At 46.4% G+C, this 15,757-nt stretch overlaps 1 protein-coding gene and 1 long non-coding RNA gene across 11 annotated transcripts in view; one reads left to right on the forward strand and one right to left on the reverse strand.

Moving 5' to 3' along the window:
- The window catches only part of LOC137562780 (uncharacterized), a 139,851-nt gene that overhangs the window by 117,951 nt on the left and 6,143 nt on the right, over positions 1-15,757 (forward strand). The window contains exon 2 of the long non-coding RNA XR_011030186.1: positions 941-1,032. This is a non-coding gene — a long non-coding RNA (uncharacterized lncRNA). The remainder of the gene's footprint in view (positions 1-940; positions 1,033-15,757) is intronic.
- GMIP (GEM interacting protein) overlaps positions 1-15,757 on the reverse strand; it is a 148,489-nt gene that overhangs the window by 72,451 nt on the left and 60,281 nt on the right. For all 10 annotated transcript variants that reach the window (XM_068274466.1, XM_068274464.1, XM_068274463.1 and 7 more), the window contains 2 exons: positions 1,471-1,564; positions 1,309-1,384 (listed from right to left, as the gene is read on the reverse strand). In XM_068274466.1, the coding sequence (XP_068130567.1) occupies positions 1,309-1,384; positions 1,471-1,564 (170 nt within the window). The remainder of the gene's footprint in view (positions 1-1,308; positions 1,385-1,470; positions 1,565-15,757) is intronic.

A 15,757-nucleotide genomic window follows, 5' to 3' on the forward strand; every position in this document is an offset into this window, starting at 1 on the left:
AAGCTTTCCCTAATCTCTGCAGCAACTCTCTCCCTTCTCTCACTAACTATGCAGCACACAGAGTGATATCATGGGTGGCGCAGCTGCCTTTTATAAAGGGAGGGCTCCAGGAGGGAGTGTAGCCTGATTGGCTACCATGTGTCTGCTGACTGTGATGTAAAGGGTCAAAGTTTAGCCCAATGATGTAATATAGGGGGCGGGTCAAACTCGCATAAAGTTCACATTCGAACGCAAACTACCGATGTTCGTGCAAATAAGTTCGCATGCGAACCATTCGGGCCATCTCTACTGATGATGTGACGGGAGTCTCAGGAAGTCAGCATGCAGTAGGCGGATGCCAAGAGGAGGAGATCCAATACGGTGTGAGCTTGGTAAATAAAACAGCGTGCCCTGCTCTTACACTGCACAAAAGGGTGAGGCCCCTTCTTTTTTTTTTGTTTTTGAGGGTTTTTTTTGTAATTTGAATGTTACAGAGCCTTTCTGTAATATGTTTTATTTTATTTATTTTTTTTGAATGGTATAGATACAGAAGTTATTTAGGTCCTTTTTATTATTTGAATGTTATAGGTTAAGTTATTTAGGTCTTTTTATTTTTATTTTGAATGTTGCATATTAAGTTATTGAAGTCTTTTTAGTTTAGTTTTGTTTTTTGAATGTTATAGATAAAGTTATTTAGGTCTTTTTTTATTTGGCTGTTACAGATGAAGTTACCGTATTTAGGTCTTTTCAGTTTTTTTCTTATTTGACTGTTACAGATAAAGTTATTTAGGTCTTTTCAGGGTTTTTTTATTTGACTATTACAGATGAAGTTATTTAGCTCTTTTCTGTTGTTTTTATTATTATTATTATTATTATTATTATTATTATTATTATTATTATTATTATAATTTGACTGTTACAGATGAAGATATTTAGGTCTTTTTTTATTTGAATTTTACAGGTGAAGTTATGTAGGTCTGCAACAGAAGCACCCTCCAAAAATGAAAATATGGATATGTGACTCCAGCAATATAAATTACAAGAGTAATCCAGGTCTGGTAGCCAATTGTTATGTATCAACGTCTATCAAATACTTTCCATGTCCTTTTATGCCCTGCCTTAAATCTCCATTAGTCACTCCCCTGGAATAGGACTACAGATTAGGAGTGTCACATTAAATGTAGAACACCTGCATAACTCTGTGAGTGATTGAGAATGGATTATACCGAAAGGATGGCTTCATGAAGTAAACAACCATCAGCTGTGGCAGCCTGCTTCTTCCTCTCATGACAGAATATTGAGCGGGAAACCTCATTCTCACTCTCTTACCAGCGGTTCCTCTTCATCGTCCTGTTGGGCCTCAGAGTTTGGAGCTCCAGTGTCCACCAGAAACATGTCCACCGTTCTATAGAAGAGGAACGAGGTGCATTAATGTGTGATGCTCACGTAGGCATGATTATTTACTAACATTCTTATCTAGGTCACACTTACTCATTGCCAAGAGTTATCTCTAAGGCATCCAGATCCCGAAATATCTCACTGAATCTTTTCCGGCCCTCCACAGATCCGCTTTGTGCATTGACGTCTATAACAGACACAAAAATATTACAGAGTTGGTAATCAGATCAATAATAATTATAGTATTAAAGGACACGCTATGGTCTTCTGACAGGAGCATGAAATAATTGGAAGCCTAATGGATGATTTGGGCGCCCAATACACGCTATTGCAAATATGGACTATAAGGCGCCAAAAGCAGAAAAATGGGCGCGCAATAATTATTGTAGCGAAAATTATGTTATAGATTTTGAAAAAATTTTATCGTTTTAAAAATGATTCATTTCTGAAAGTCATCATTTTCAAATTTATCGTTTTCAATAATATAAGGTTAGGAAGAGCGGTTTTAGGGTTAGACGTCAGGAAGGGGGGTTTTAGGGTTGGGCTGGAAGAAGGGGGTTTTAGGGTTGGGCTGGAAGAAGGGAGGCGTTTTAGGGTTAGGCGTAAGGAGGGGAAGTTTAGAGTTAGGGGTCAGGAAGGGGGTATTCCAATAGGCATCAGGAAGGGGGGGGGGGGGGGTTTAGTCTTAGGCAGGCGTCAGGAAGGGGGGTGTTAGTTTTAGGCGCCAGGAAGGAGGGTGTTAGTTTTAGGCGCCAGGTAGGGGGGATCTTGGGTTAGGCATTAGGAAGAGGTTTTAGGGTTAGGTATCGGAGTAGAGAGGATTCTGTGTGAGAGTAGGGTTAGGATAAGTTGTAATAAAATATCGTTAATATATACCGATATTTTCTTGCAATAATTTACAGTATTTCCCTTTAGGTAGTGGCGTAGCAATAAGGGATGCAGAGGTCGGGACCGCACTGGGGCCCTTGAACCACAGAGGCCCATTAGGTGCCCTTCTTCATCCATCTTATTAACTGTTCATTGGTGCTATGCTGGTAATGCACACCTCTATATGAGCATAGAATAGTAGTGATCCTTAAAGTGAACCCAAGGTGAAAATAAACTGATGAGATAAACAATTATATGTATCCTCCTGCTCCTAAAAATTACTTTTTTTTTAAGTATCCCAGGGTTTTCATTTATATTTAAAGTAAACCAGAGCTGATTAAAATAAAAGTGTTATTGTAATGGATAGCGGAGATACGGCCGCAACAGCAAGCGGCATGGCGGCTATCTCCGCGTCGCAGCCAGCGGTCTCCGCCGCGCGGTTACATGCTGGTGCTTTGCCTGGTCCTTCTATCGCTCATAGACTAAGGGCCACGCGCGCACGCCCCAGGCGACAGGCCCTTTATGCAACTAGAAGGGGAGTCAGCTGATCAGGCGATCAGCTGACTCCAGCTATGCTCCGGATTGGCTGAGTGACTGGGGCGGCGCTGTGGATCGCTTGCAGTATATATAGAACAGGTCATTCAGTTGTTCCGCGTCTGCTGTTGCGAATGCTACGTGTTAGCACTCAGACCTAGTCAGATCCCAAAGTGTGGCTAGAACCAGCAGGAGCTGGGGATCCACACTTAGCCAGATTCTGTTGATAGCTTAAAGTACTAATTGTATTGTATTATTTGTTATGACCTTCTGCTAGCTTGACTACTCTTCTGTTTACTGATCCTGTACCTTTGCCTATCTGATATAGTTGCCGACTCTGCCTGAAACACTACTCTGATCTAGCTTTCTGTCTCTGTACCGTATCTGTCTGCTCGTTGCCTAATCTGCTTGTCTGTCTCTCCTGTCCTCACCAGTGAGCCTAGTCACTGGCGAGGGATCCTCTGCTAGCATCACCTGCTTCACAGGTGAATACTAGCTGCAGTACTATCTGAATTTCCTGCCCCTCAGGTGGTCAGTAGCTGCAGTACAGCCTGAATCACCTGCTCCTCAGGAGATTACTAGCTGCAGTACTATCTGAATCACCTGCTCCTCAGGTGGTCAGTAGCTGCAGTACAGTCTGAATCACCTGCTCCTCAGGTGATCAGTAGCTGCAGTACAGTCTGAATCACCTGCTCCTCAGATGGTCAGTTGCTGTAGTACAGTCTTTATCACCTGCTCCTCAGGTGAATAGTCACTACAGTACTATCCTCTCTACCTGCCCCTCAGGTGATAGTGGCTACACTACAGTCTTAATCACCCGCTCCTCGGGTGATCAGTACGCTTGTTTAAACATAGTTCTACCCGCTCCTCAGGTGAACTATCTCACTATTGTCTGTATCTCCAGCTTGCTGGAGTTTGTATTCCTGTGTTATATAGAGATATTCCTATCTCCCAGCTCCTCTGGGAAAGCGAGTATCTCTATCATTACTGTTGCACCAAACACCTACCCTTACATTGGTTGTCCTGTTTCTGGCTATACCAGTATTATTGGTGATTCTGCAGATCACACATAATCAGGTATAGCATCTGTATTATTGGTGATACTGCAGATCACCAATAATCAGAGAAATCTGTTCTCGCTGACACCAATCGTTACAGTTATACATACCTGAGGCTTCCTCCAGCCCCATCCGCACGGATCGCTCCCACGCCGCCCTCCTCAGCCTTTTCCTGTGCGGGTATTGGGTCCCGTAACTTCCTCCAGTCGCAGCCAGTCTGACGCAAGAGTAGTGCCCCTCTATGCATCTCTCCGGCAGCTGCTGGAGAGATACGTAAAGGGTGCACTTCCCTTGCGCCGCTGAGGACGGCGGCGTGGGAGTGATCTGTGCAGATGGGGCTGGAGGAAGCCCCAGGTATGTATAACACTTATTTTAATCAGCTCTGGTACACTTTAAACATTTACAAAGTAGGTTGAATGTTTTACAGTCTCTAATCAGTGGTAACCTATTAAGTGTCCCAGAGTTATGAAAAGGTCGATAGTTCATGTATTTTATCTCTCCCTGCCCTCAGAAGTTGTATTCTGCCAGGAAAACTTTTCTGGCTGTAATTTTCTTATCAGAGAGATGTTTAACATATATTTCCAACTAGGTACCGACAAGACAGAAGCTGCCACTTCCATGCCTAAAAATTAACTTTCAGGCAGCAAAATAAAGCAAGTAAAACAGCCTAGTTATTCATATGTTTTGCACTGTAAATGCACCTGTTTATCTCATCATGTCAAGTCGCCTCGGGTAACTGTTTCCTTACTATTATTACATCCCTCTGACACTGAAACTGTCCTTGGTAGGTTTTGGAGCTTCATATCAATAGAGTGCTTGGGGCCCCATGTAAAACTCGCACTGGGGTCCCAAGCTCCTCAGTTATGCCACTGCCTTTCTGTACAGATTTCCTTTAAAACAAACGTAACACCTCAGAGCGAGTGACATGTTTGTGCCGACAGATAAACCCTTAGCAAGTTGTAGGATTGCATGAGAAGCAGGATGTGGTTGTAACATCACACACATCAAATACAGCCCAGTCCTCTGTGTGCTCACATTTCACCTATAGCCAGCACCGTGTATACTATGTACAACTGCTCTGTGTATGCAGCATATACTGTACATACATGCATGTATCACAAGGGGTCTACATGAAAAGGGCGCTGGTAAAAAAGGGCGCCTGGTGGAGCCCATATATATATCAACTTCGGCTACAAAAAAGGCACCTGGTGTAGCCCATATAAACTTCGGCTACAAAAAAAGACGCTTGGTGTAGCCCATATAAAAACTTCGGCTACAAAAAAAACAAGGCGCCTGGTGTAGCCCATATAAAAACTTCGGCTACAAAAAAACTCCGGGATGTGCTAATTACTATTCCCCCTCCAGGCCGCCATGGATAGTGGGGGAATGAAATAATTCGGCTTCCAGCGCTTGTAGCCCATATAAAAACTTCGGCTACAAAAAAAAAAGTCAATAATATGGGCTACAGAGGGGCACCTTACTGTAGCCGAAAAAAATATGGGCTACAAAGGGGAGCCCGCTTGTAGCTGAAAACCTTGTAGCCGAAAAAATATGGGCTACAAAGGGGAGCCCACTTGTAGCCTATATCAAAACTCGGGCGCCCTTTTCTACACCTTGTAGCCCATATTTCCAGAAATAACATTGATGTCTATGGCGGCGCCCTTTTCATACAGGCAGCTCGGGCGCCCTTTTCAACCGATCCCATCACAAGGTATCGCACAACAGACACAAGGGAACACTATGTAGATATTCTACAGGCAAATGTATAGATGATACATGGGGCTTGATTCACTAAGACAAATAGCATGCCTTATCAAAGTTAGCATGCCTTATCAGAGTAGCACAGCGAGCACTACCAACCCGCAGGGGCTCCGGGCAGGACAAGTGAAGCCCTCGTCATTGCCAATTAGCAGGCATAAGTTCCTAGCGCTCGCTATGCTACTCTGATAAGGCGTGTTAACTTTGATAAGGCGTGCTATTTGTTTTAGTGAATCAAGCCCTATGTGTGATAACCTGTAAAAATACACAGTGGCGAATGATATCACATCTTATGTAAGACTAGTAAAAAGGCCCGCCCATTAAAAAACGGGCGCTAGGCCACACCCGCTACCAACCCCCAACATGCGCACAGACGCGTTCCGCTTGCCCATCCCCCACCGCTGCCCAAAGTATATGCACACAGGGAGATGTCGCTTGCTCGGCAGTTGGAAAAAGCTGTTATTTCCCACAATGCAATGAGGTTCTCAGACAGCAAACTGCCAGGTCTGGAAGCACGGACACAGGGACATAGGAGGACGCAGAGTCACAGGGGTTTATTATATAGGATTTCTGATAAGCAATGGCGGTTATTGGATCAAGACTTAGCATCATTTTCATAGTGAAATTCATAACAATCTATCACATTCAGAAGCCATATGATATACAAATATAAAAATTGGGTGGAACTACTTGCAGGTGACCACAGCAGACACGGAACAGTGAACCCCCTATGGTGTAGTGACGTACACTGTACAATGGCCGCCATTGTAATTTGGTGAAGCTGCTAATCTTCTACTATACCAACAGTAGAATATTGGTAATTTTTACTGACATTCTGTCATCACTTTACCTAACGCTCTTCTCTCACCAACACACCCGCTACCCAGTGGCGGCGCTACACTGGGGCTTACCCAGGCTTAAGCCCCAGCTGAGAAGCTGTCAGCCCCCTCAAAAGCCCCCCCTTCCCGGCAGGCTCGTACTGAGCCGGCGGGGCTTTTAACCAGGGATGGACATACGGCCGTGCAGCCATATCCGGAGGGACCCATTAATTTACGGTGACCAGACGTCCCGTTCCGCAGGACTCTGGCCACCCACTTAGCCATTTAACAATACTGATCGGAGCCGCGCAAGTTGCCTCATCAGCTCCGCCCCCTGCGTGTGCCTCTACCTGCCAGTAAAGGCCCTGCACATCCCTCCACAATACGCCTGCAGTAACCAATCACCGCAGCGTCACATCTCAGATAGCCAATCTGGGTGCAGAGCCGCGCAAGCCACGTGACGCTGCCTGGAAGTAGATGTGTGGCGGGAACCTTGTTAGCACAGCCGACCTGAGGAATGGGAAAAAAAAGGGCTATGAGAGGCAGTTCGCCTCTGAGCTGGATGTGCAAGGCTGCAAGCCGAGATGGAAGGTGCGGGAGGAAGGTGCCCTGCCATCATGTTGCATGCGGGAATGGTGCTCCATTGTCTGCATGGCTGAGAGCAATCTCTGTGTGTCCCTACTTCTAGAAATAAGGTGAGAGTGCCCTCCCCACCCAGTGTGTGTCAAACTCCTCCCTACCTAGTGCCACTTTCCTCCCCACCCAGAGTGTGTCACCCTCCATCCCACCTAGTGCCACTTTCCTCCCCACCCAGAGTGTGTCACCCTCCATCCCACCTAGTGCCACTTTCCTCCCCACCCAGAGTGTGTCACCCTCCATCCCACCTAGTGCCACTTTCCTCCCCACCCAGAGTGTGTCACCCTCCATCCCATCTAGTGCCACTTTCCTCCCCACCCAGTGTGTGTCACACTCCTCCCTACCTAGTGCCACTTTCCTCCCCACCCAGAGTGTGTCACTCTCCATCCCACCTAGTGCCATTTTCCTCCCAACCCAGAGTGTGTCACCCTCCATCCCACCTAGTGCCACTTTCCTCCCCACCCAGAGTGTGTCACCCTCCATCCCACCTAGTGCCACTTTCCTCCCCACCCAGAGTGTGTCACCCTCCATCCCATCTAGTGCCACTTTCCTCCCCACCCAGTGTGTGTCACACTCCTCCCTACCTAGTGCCACTTTCCTCCCCACCCAGAGTGTGTCACTCTCCATCCCACCTAGTGCCACTTTCCTCCCCACCCAGAGTGTGTCACCCTCCATCCCACCTAGTGCCACTTTCCTCCCCACCCAGAGTGTGTCACCCTCCTCCCTACCTAGTGTCACTTTTCCTCCCCACCCAGTGTGTGACATCCTCCTCCCTACCTAGTGTCACTTTCCTCCCCTCCCAGAGTGTGACATCCTCCTCCCCACCTATTGTCAGCCTCCTCCCCACCCGGTGCGTGTCAGCCTCCTCCCCACCCATTGTGCGTCAGCCTCCTCCCCGCCCAGTGTGGGTCAGTCTCCTCTCCACTCATTACGTGCATTTACTGGTGAAAGGATGTCTCTCATTACATGCATTTACTGGGGAAACGCTGTCTGTCATTATGTGCATTTACTGGGGAAACGCTGTCTGTCATTATGTGGATTTACTGGGGAAACTCTGTCTGTCATTACGTGCATTTACTGGGGAAATGCTGTCTGTCATTATGTGCATTTACTGGGGAAACGCTGTCTGTCATTATGTGTATTTACTGGAGAAATGCTGTCTGTCATTATGTGCATTTACTGGGGAAACGCTGTCTGTCATTATGTGCATTTACTGGGGAAACGCTGTCTGTCATTATGTGCATTTACTGGGGAAACGCTGTCTGTCATTACATGCATTTACTGGGGAAACGCTGTCTGTCATTATGTGCATTTACTGGAGAAACACTGTCTCTCATTATGTGCATTTACTGGTGAAACACTGTCTTTCATTATGTGCATTTACTGGGGAAACGCGGTCTGTCATGTGTATTTGCTTCATTTTTTTAATGTAACTACATTAGCTGGTACAACTACATTACAGTTAGCCCCACGCACATAACGTTATGACCATGCCCATTTTTTTGGCGGCATGCAAATTTCCCCCCTCGTGAGCCCCGCCTGCCAGCCATTGTGCCCCTTTTAAGCCCCCCCAAAAATCTGAAGCTGGAGCCGCCACTGCCGCTACCTACCCCTAACACTAACCTACTATGCAAGAATTGTCGCCAATTTGCACACAGACTTCAGGAACAATAGATGCAAGAATTTATTGTCCCATCACATACATGTGCAACCAGATGTCAGACCTGCAAGGCCTTGCAGGTCTGACATCTGGTTGCACATGTATGTGATGGGACAATAAATTCTTCCACCTATTGTTCCTGAAGTCTGTGTGCGGACTCTTCTTCACAACTTTGTACTGAGCAGCCTAGGAGTCTGGCACCAGCACCCACACATTTGGTGTGCGGTTCTACTACTGGATTGTCGCCAATTTGGACCCTCGGGCCACAATTCAGGGAACGATCCTGTACAGGCACATCCCGAACCGTGAGGCTAGCGATGTGTTCTGTTGCTATAGAGGGGGTGGAGGGACAATGCTCGGCTGACGATGGGTCGGCTTCAATTGGTCGGCGGGTGGTGGAAATAGTATTGTGATCGGTAATGCTTGGGCATGGGGGGTTCTTAAAGATCCGACAGGACGGAAGATGGCTGAAACAGTCGACCATTCAAGGTGACCAGTTATTGCAGGCGTTTATGTAGCTTTAGAAGACATTTTGCCAGGAAAGTGTTTTATGGCTGTAATTCCTTATCAATGAGTGTTACACTATAGTCTGACCCGGTACCGATCCCGACAGAAACTGTCACTTGCATACCTGATTTTTAACTCTTTAAAGGGGCCCATACACCTAACGATTTTCCCTCCGATATACAGCAGATTCGATCACTGTGATTGAATCTGCTGTGAAATCGTTGCGCAAATGTTGACCGAATGATCGATTTCCGACCGAAATCGATCGTTCCCATAATATATGCATATATTAACACAGATCTATATATATATATATATATATATATATATATATATATATATATATATATATATATATATAGTCTAGAAAGAGGGACAAATGAGGAAGAAAAAGGGACAGAGGGAATTGGTTCCCAACGAAGGACTGTCATTCAGAAAGAGGGACATTTGGGAGCTATGTACGTATTTGAAGTGGCTTTAGGCATCCTTGGTGAAAAACATCACATTCCTAGACAAAGCTTCACAAAAGCATCATGAACAACAGTACTGGTCAATGAGATGCAGATCAAATTTATGCTCATTTTCTACATCTTGAAAATGGACCAATCAAATGGTCAGTTTTCAAGCAGCATACATTTGCATAACGTTTGAGCAAAATTTGCATCAACCTGGGATGATCTCATTGGCCCTTCCTAATGAAGATTCAAAACAGTCTGCATGAGATGCAGTCTTCCTCACTGGAAGCATGTCCCTGAAGAGTCTATAGGAGTAGAAGCCGCACAGCCTGAGTCACAGGTCCGGAGTTGCGATAACCCGAGCGTGATTGGCACTACCCACATGGGCTGAAGAAGGTGAGGAGAGGGTCCACACACTCTTTAGAGACCAAGGATTTTTATCAGCACAAGTGCATAGAGCTGTAACAGATAAGCGTTTCAGGGATGTGCAGGTCCTCTTCCTCAGTAGAAAAACAGCAATTGCTGGTGCACAGGTTTGCATTGTAACCATAATCAAGTTCAGGGTTCCAAAACCTCAACATCCAGTCATATCCATTGAAAATGTATTAAGAACTGGCTTTAAAGGACCACTATTGTGAAATATTGTAAAATTTCAAACACATAATATGTACATTTCTCCCAGAGTAAAATGCCCTATAAATTACTTTTTTTTACTATGTTGCTGTCACTTACAGTAAATAGTAAGAGCTGGCAGAGTTTGGACTAGTCCATCTACTCATGGGAGATTCTCAGTATTACCTTTATTCTTTTCAAAAGCACCCCCTGCAAATGATCTATACAATGGTGAGGCCCAGCTACCCTACTCATTTGCACAGTACATTTTGGCAGTTGTAGCCCATATTTCCAGAAATAACATTGATGTCTATGGCGGCGCCCTTTTCATACAGGCAGCTCGGGCGCCCTTTTCAACCGATCCCATCACAAGGTATCGCACAACAGACACAAGGGAACACTATGTAGATATTCTACAGGCAAATGTATAGATGATACATGGGGCTTGATTCACTAAGACAAATAGCATGCCTTATCAAAGTTAGCATGCCTTATCAGAGTAGCACAGCGAGCACTACCAACCCGCAGGGGCTCCGGGCAGGACAAGTGAAGCCCTCGTCATTGCCAATTAGCAGGCATAAGTTCCTAGCGCTCGCTATGCTACTCTGATAAGGCGTGTTAACTTTGATAAGGCGTGCTATTTGTTTTAGTGAATCAAGCCCTATGTGTGATAACCTGTAAAAATACACAGTGGCGAATGATATCACATCTTATGTAAGACTAGTAAAAAGGCCCGCCCATTAAAAAACGGGCGCTAGGCCACACCCGCTACCAACCCCCAACATGCGCACAGACGCGTTCCGCTTGCCCATCCCCCACCGCTGCCCAAAGTATATGCACACAGGGAGATGTCGCTTGCTCGGCAGTTGGAAAAAGCTGTTATTTCCCACAATGCAATGAGGTTCTCAGACAGCAAACTGCCAGGTCTGGAAGCACGGACACAGGGACATAGGAGGACGCAGAGTCACAGGGGTTTATTATATAGGATTTCTGATAAGCAATGGCGGTTATTGGATCAAGACTTAGCATCATTTTCATAGTGAAATTCATAACAATCTATCACATTCAGAAGCCATATGATATACAAATATAAAAATTGGGTGGAACTACTTGCAGGTGACCACAGCAGACACGGAACAGTGAACCCCCTATGGTGTAGTGACGTACACTGTACAATGGCCGCCATTGTAATTTGGTGAAGCTGCTAATCTTCTACTATACCAACAGTAGAATATTGGTAATTTTTACTGACATTCTGTCATCACTTTACCTAACGCTCTTCTCTCACCAACACACCCGCTACCCAGTGGCGGCGCTACACTGGGGCTTACCCAGGCTTAAGCCCCAGCTGAGAAGCTGTCAGCCCCCTCAAAAGCCCCCCCTTCCCGGCAGGCTCGTACTGAGCCGGCGGGACTTTTAACCAGGGATGGACATACGGCCGTGCAGCCATATCCGGAGGGACCCATTAATTTACGGTGACCAGACGTCCCGTTCCGCAGGACTCTGGCCACCCACTTAGCCATTTAACAATACTGATCGGAGCCGCGCAAGTTGCCTCATCAGCTCCGCCCCCTGCGTGTGCCTCTACCTGCCAGTAAAGGCCCTGCACATCCCTCCACAATACGCCTGCAGTAACCAATCACCGCAGCGTCACATCTCAGATAGCCAATCTGGGTGCAGAGCCGCGCAAGCCACGTGACGCTGCCTGGAAGTAGATGTGTGGCGGGAACCTTGTTAGCACAGCCGACCTGAGGAATGGGAAAAAGGGCTATGAGAGGCAGTTCGCCTCTGAGCTGGATGTGCAAGGCTGCAAGCCGAGATGGAAGGTGCGGGAGGAAGGTGCCCTGCCATCATGTTGCATGCGGGAATGGTGCTCCATTGTCTGCATGGCTGAGAGCAATCTCTGTGTGTCCCTACTTCTAGAAATAAGGTGAGAGTGCCCTCCCCACCCAGTGTGTGTCAAACTCCTCCCTACCTAGTGCCACTTTCCTCCCCACCCAGAGTGTGTCACCCTCCATCCCACCTAGTGCCACTTTCCTCCCCACCCAGAGTGTGTCACCCTCCATCCCACCTAGTGCCACTTTCCTCCCCACCCAGAGTGTGTCACCCTCCATCCCACCTAGTGCCACTTTCCTCCCCACCCAGAGTGTGTCACCCTCCATCCCATCTAGTGCCACTTTCCTCCCCACCCAGTGTGTGTCACACTCCTCCCTACCTAGTGCCACTTTCCTCCCCACCCAGAGTGTGTCACTCTCCATCCCACCTAGTGCCATTTTCCTCCCAACCCAGAGTGTGTCACCCTCCATCCCACCTAGTGCCACTTTCCTCCCCACCCAGAGTGTGTCACCCTCCATCCCACCTAGTGCCACTTTCCTCCCCACCCAGAGTGTGTCACCCTCCATCCCATCTAGTGCCACTTTCCTCCCCACCCAGTGTGTGTCACACTCCTCCCTACCTAGTGCCACTTTCCTCCCCACCCAGAGTGTGTCACTCTCCATCCCACCTAGTGCCACTTTCCTCCCCACCCAGAGTGTGTCACCCTCCATCCCACCTAGTGCCACTTTCCTCCCCACCCAGAGTGTGTCACCCTCCTCCCTACCTAGTGTCACTTTTCCTCCCCACCCAGTGTGTGACATCCTCCTCCCTACCTAGTGTCACTTTCCTCCCCTCCCAGAGTGTGACATCCTCCTCCCCACCTATTGTCAGCCTCCTCCCCACCCGGTGCGTGTCAGCCTCCTCCCCACCCATTGTGCGTCAGCTTCCTCCCCGCCCAGTGTGGGTCAGTCTCCTCTCCACTCATTACGTGCATTTACTGGTGAAAGGATGTCTCTCATTACATGCATTTACTGGGGAAACGCTGTCTGTCATTATGTGCATTTACTGGGGAAACGCTGTCTGTCATTATGTGGATTTACTGGGGAAACTCTGTCTGTCATTACGTGCATTTACTGGGGAAATGCTGTCTGTCATTATGTGCATTTACTGGGGAAACGCTGTCTGTCATTATGTGTATTTACTGGGGAAATGCTGTCTGTCATTATGTGCATTTACTGGGGAAACGCTGTCTGTCATTATGTGCATTTACTGGGGAAACGCTGTCTGTCATTATGTGCATTTACTGGGGAAACGCTGTCTGTCATTACATGCATTTACTGGGGAAACGCTGTCTGTCATTATGTGCATTTACTGGAGAAACACTGTCTCTCATTATGTGCATTTACTGGTGAAACACTGTCTTTCATTATGTGCATTTACTGGGGAAACGTGGTCTGTCATGTGTATTTGCTTCATTTTTTTAATGTAACTACATTAGCTGGTACAACTACATTACAGTTAGCCCCACGCACATAACGTTATGACCATGCCCATTTTTTTGGCGGCATGCAAATTTCCCCCCTCGTGAGCCCCGCCTGCCAGCCATTGTGCCCCTTTTAAGCCCCCCCAAAAATCTGAAGCTGGAGCCGCCACTGCCGCTACCTACCCCTAACACTAACCTACTATGCAAGAATTGTCGCCAATTTGCACACAGACTTCAGGAACAATAGATGCAAGAATTTATTGTCCCATCACATACATGTGCAACCAGATGTCAGACCTGCAAGGCCTTGCAGGTCTGACATCTGGTTGCACATGTATGTGATGGGACAATAAATTCTTCCACCTATTGTTCCTGAAGTCTGTGTGCGGACTCTTCTTCACAACTTTGTACTGAGCAGCCTAGGAGTCTGGCACCAGCACCCACACATTTGGTGTGCGGTTCTACTACTGGATTGTCGCCAATTTGGACCCTCGGGCCACAATTCAGGGAACGATCCTGTACAGGCACATCCCGAACCGTGAGGCTAGCGATGTGTTCTGTTGCTATAGAGGGGGTGGAGGGACAATGCTCGGCTGACGATGGGTCGGCTTCAATTGGTCGGCGGGTGGTGGAAATAGTATTGTGATCGGTAATGCTTGGGCATGGGGGGTTCTTAAAGATCCGACAGGACGGAAGATGGCTGAAACAGTCGACCATTCAAGGTGACCAGTTATTGCAGGCGTTTATGTAGCTTTAGAAGACATTTTGCCAGGAAAGTGTTTTATGGCTGTAATTCCTTATCAATGAGTGTTACACTATAGTCTGACCCGGTACCGATCCCGACAGAAACTGTCACTTGCATACCTGATTTTTAACTCTTTAAAGGGGCCCATACACCTAACGATTTTCCCTCCGATATACAGCAGATTCGATCACTGTGATTGAATCTGCTGTGAAATCGTTGCGCAAATGTTGACCGAATGATCGATTTCCGACCGAAATCGATCGTTCCCATAATATATGCATATATTAACACAGATCTATATATATATATATATATATATATATATATATATATATATATATATATATATATATATATATATATATATATATATATAGTCTAGAAAGAGGGACAAATGAGGAAGAAAAAGGGACAGAGGGAATTGGTTCCCAACGAAGGACTGTCATTCAGAAAGAGGGACATTTGGGAGCTATGTACGTATTTGAAGTGGCTTTAGGCATCCTTGGTGAAAAACATCACATTCCTAGACAAAGCTTCACAAAAGCATCATGAACAACAGTACTGGTCAATGAGATGCAGATCAAATTTATGCTCATTTTCTACATCTTGAAAATGGACCAATCAAATGGTCAGTTTTCAAGCAGCATACATTTGCATAACGTTTGAGCAAAATTTGCATCAACCTGGGATGATCTCATTGGCCCTTCCTAATGAAGATTCAAAACAGTCTGCATGAGATGCAGTCTTCCTCACTGGAAGCATGTCCCTGAAGAGTCTATAGGAGTAGAAGCCGCACAGCCTGAGTCACAGGTCCGGAGTTGCGATAACCCGAGCGTGATTGGCACTACCCACATGGGCTGAAGAAGGTGAGGAGAGGGTCCACACACTCTTTAGAGACCAAGGATTTTTATCAGCACAAGTGCATAGAGCTGTAACAGATAAGCGTTTCAGGGATGTGCAGGTCCTCTTCCTCAGTAGAAAAACAGCAATTGCTGGTGCACAGGTTTGCATTGTAACCATAATCAAGTTCAGGGTTCCAAAACCTCAACATCCAGTCATATCCATTGAAAATGTATTAAGAACTGGCTTTAAAGGACCACTATTGTGAAATATTGTAAAATTTCAAACACATAATATGTACATTTCTCCCAGAGTAAAATGCCCTATAAATTACTTTTTTTTACTATGTTGCTGTCACTTACAGTAAATAGTAAGAGCTGGCAGAGTTTGGACTAGTCCATCTACTCATGGGAGATTCTCAGTATTACCTTTATTCTTTTCAAAAGCACCCCCTGCAAATGATCTATACAATGGTGAGGCCCAGCTACCCTACTCATTTGCACAGTACATTTTGGCAGTTGTAGCCCATATTTCCAGAAATAACATTGATGTCTATGGCGGCGCCCTTTTCATACAGGCAGCTCGGGCGCCC

The sequence above is a fragment of the Hyperolius riggenbachi genome, chromosome 3 (assembly GCF_040937935.1).
Source record: "Hyperolius riggenbachi isolate aHypRig1 chromosome 3, aHypRig1.pri, whole genome shotgun sequence".
Lineage (NCBI taxonomy): Eukaryota > Metazoa > Chordata > Amphibia > Anura > Hyperoliidae > Hyperolius > Hyperolius riggenbachi.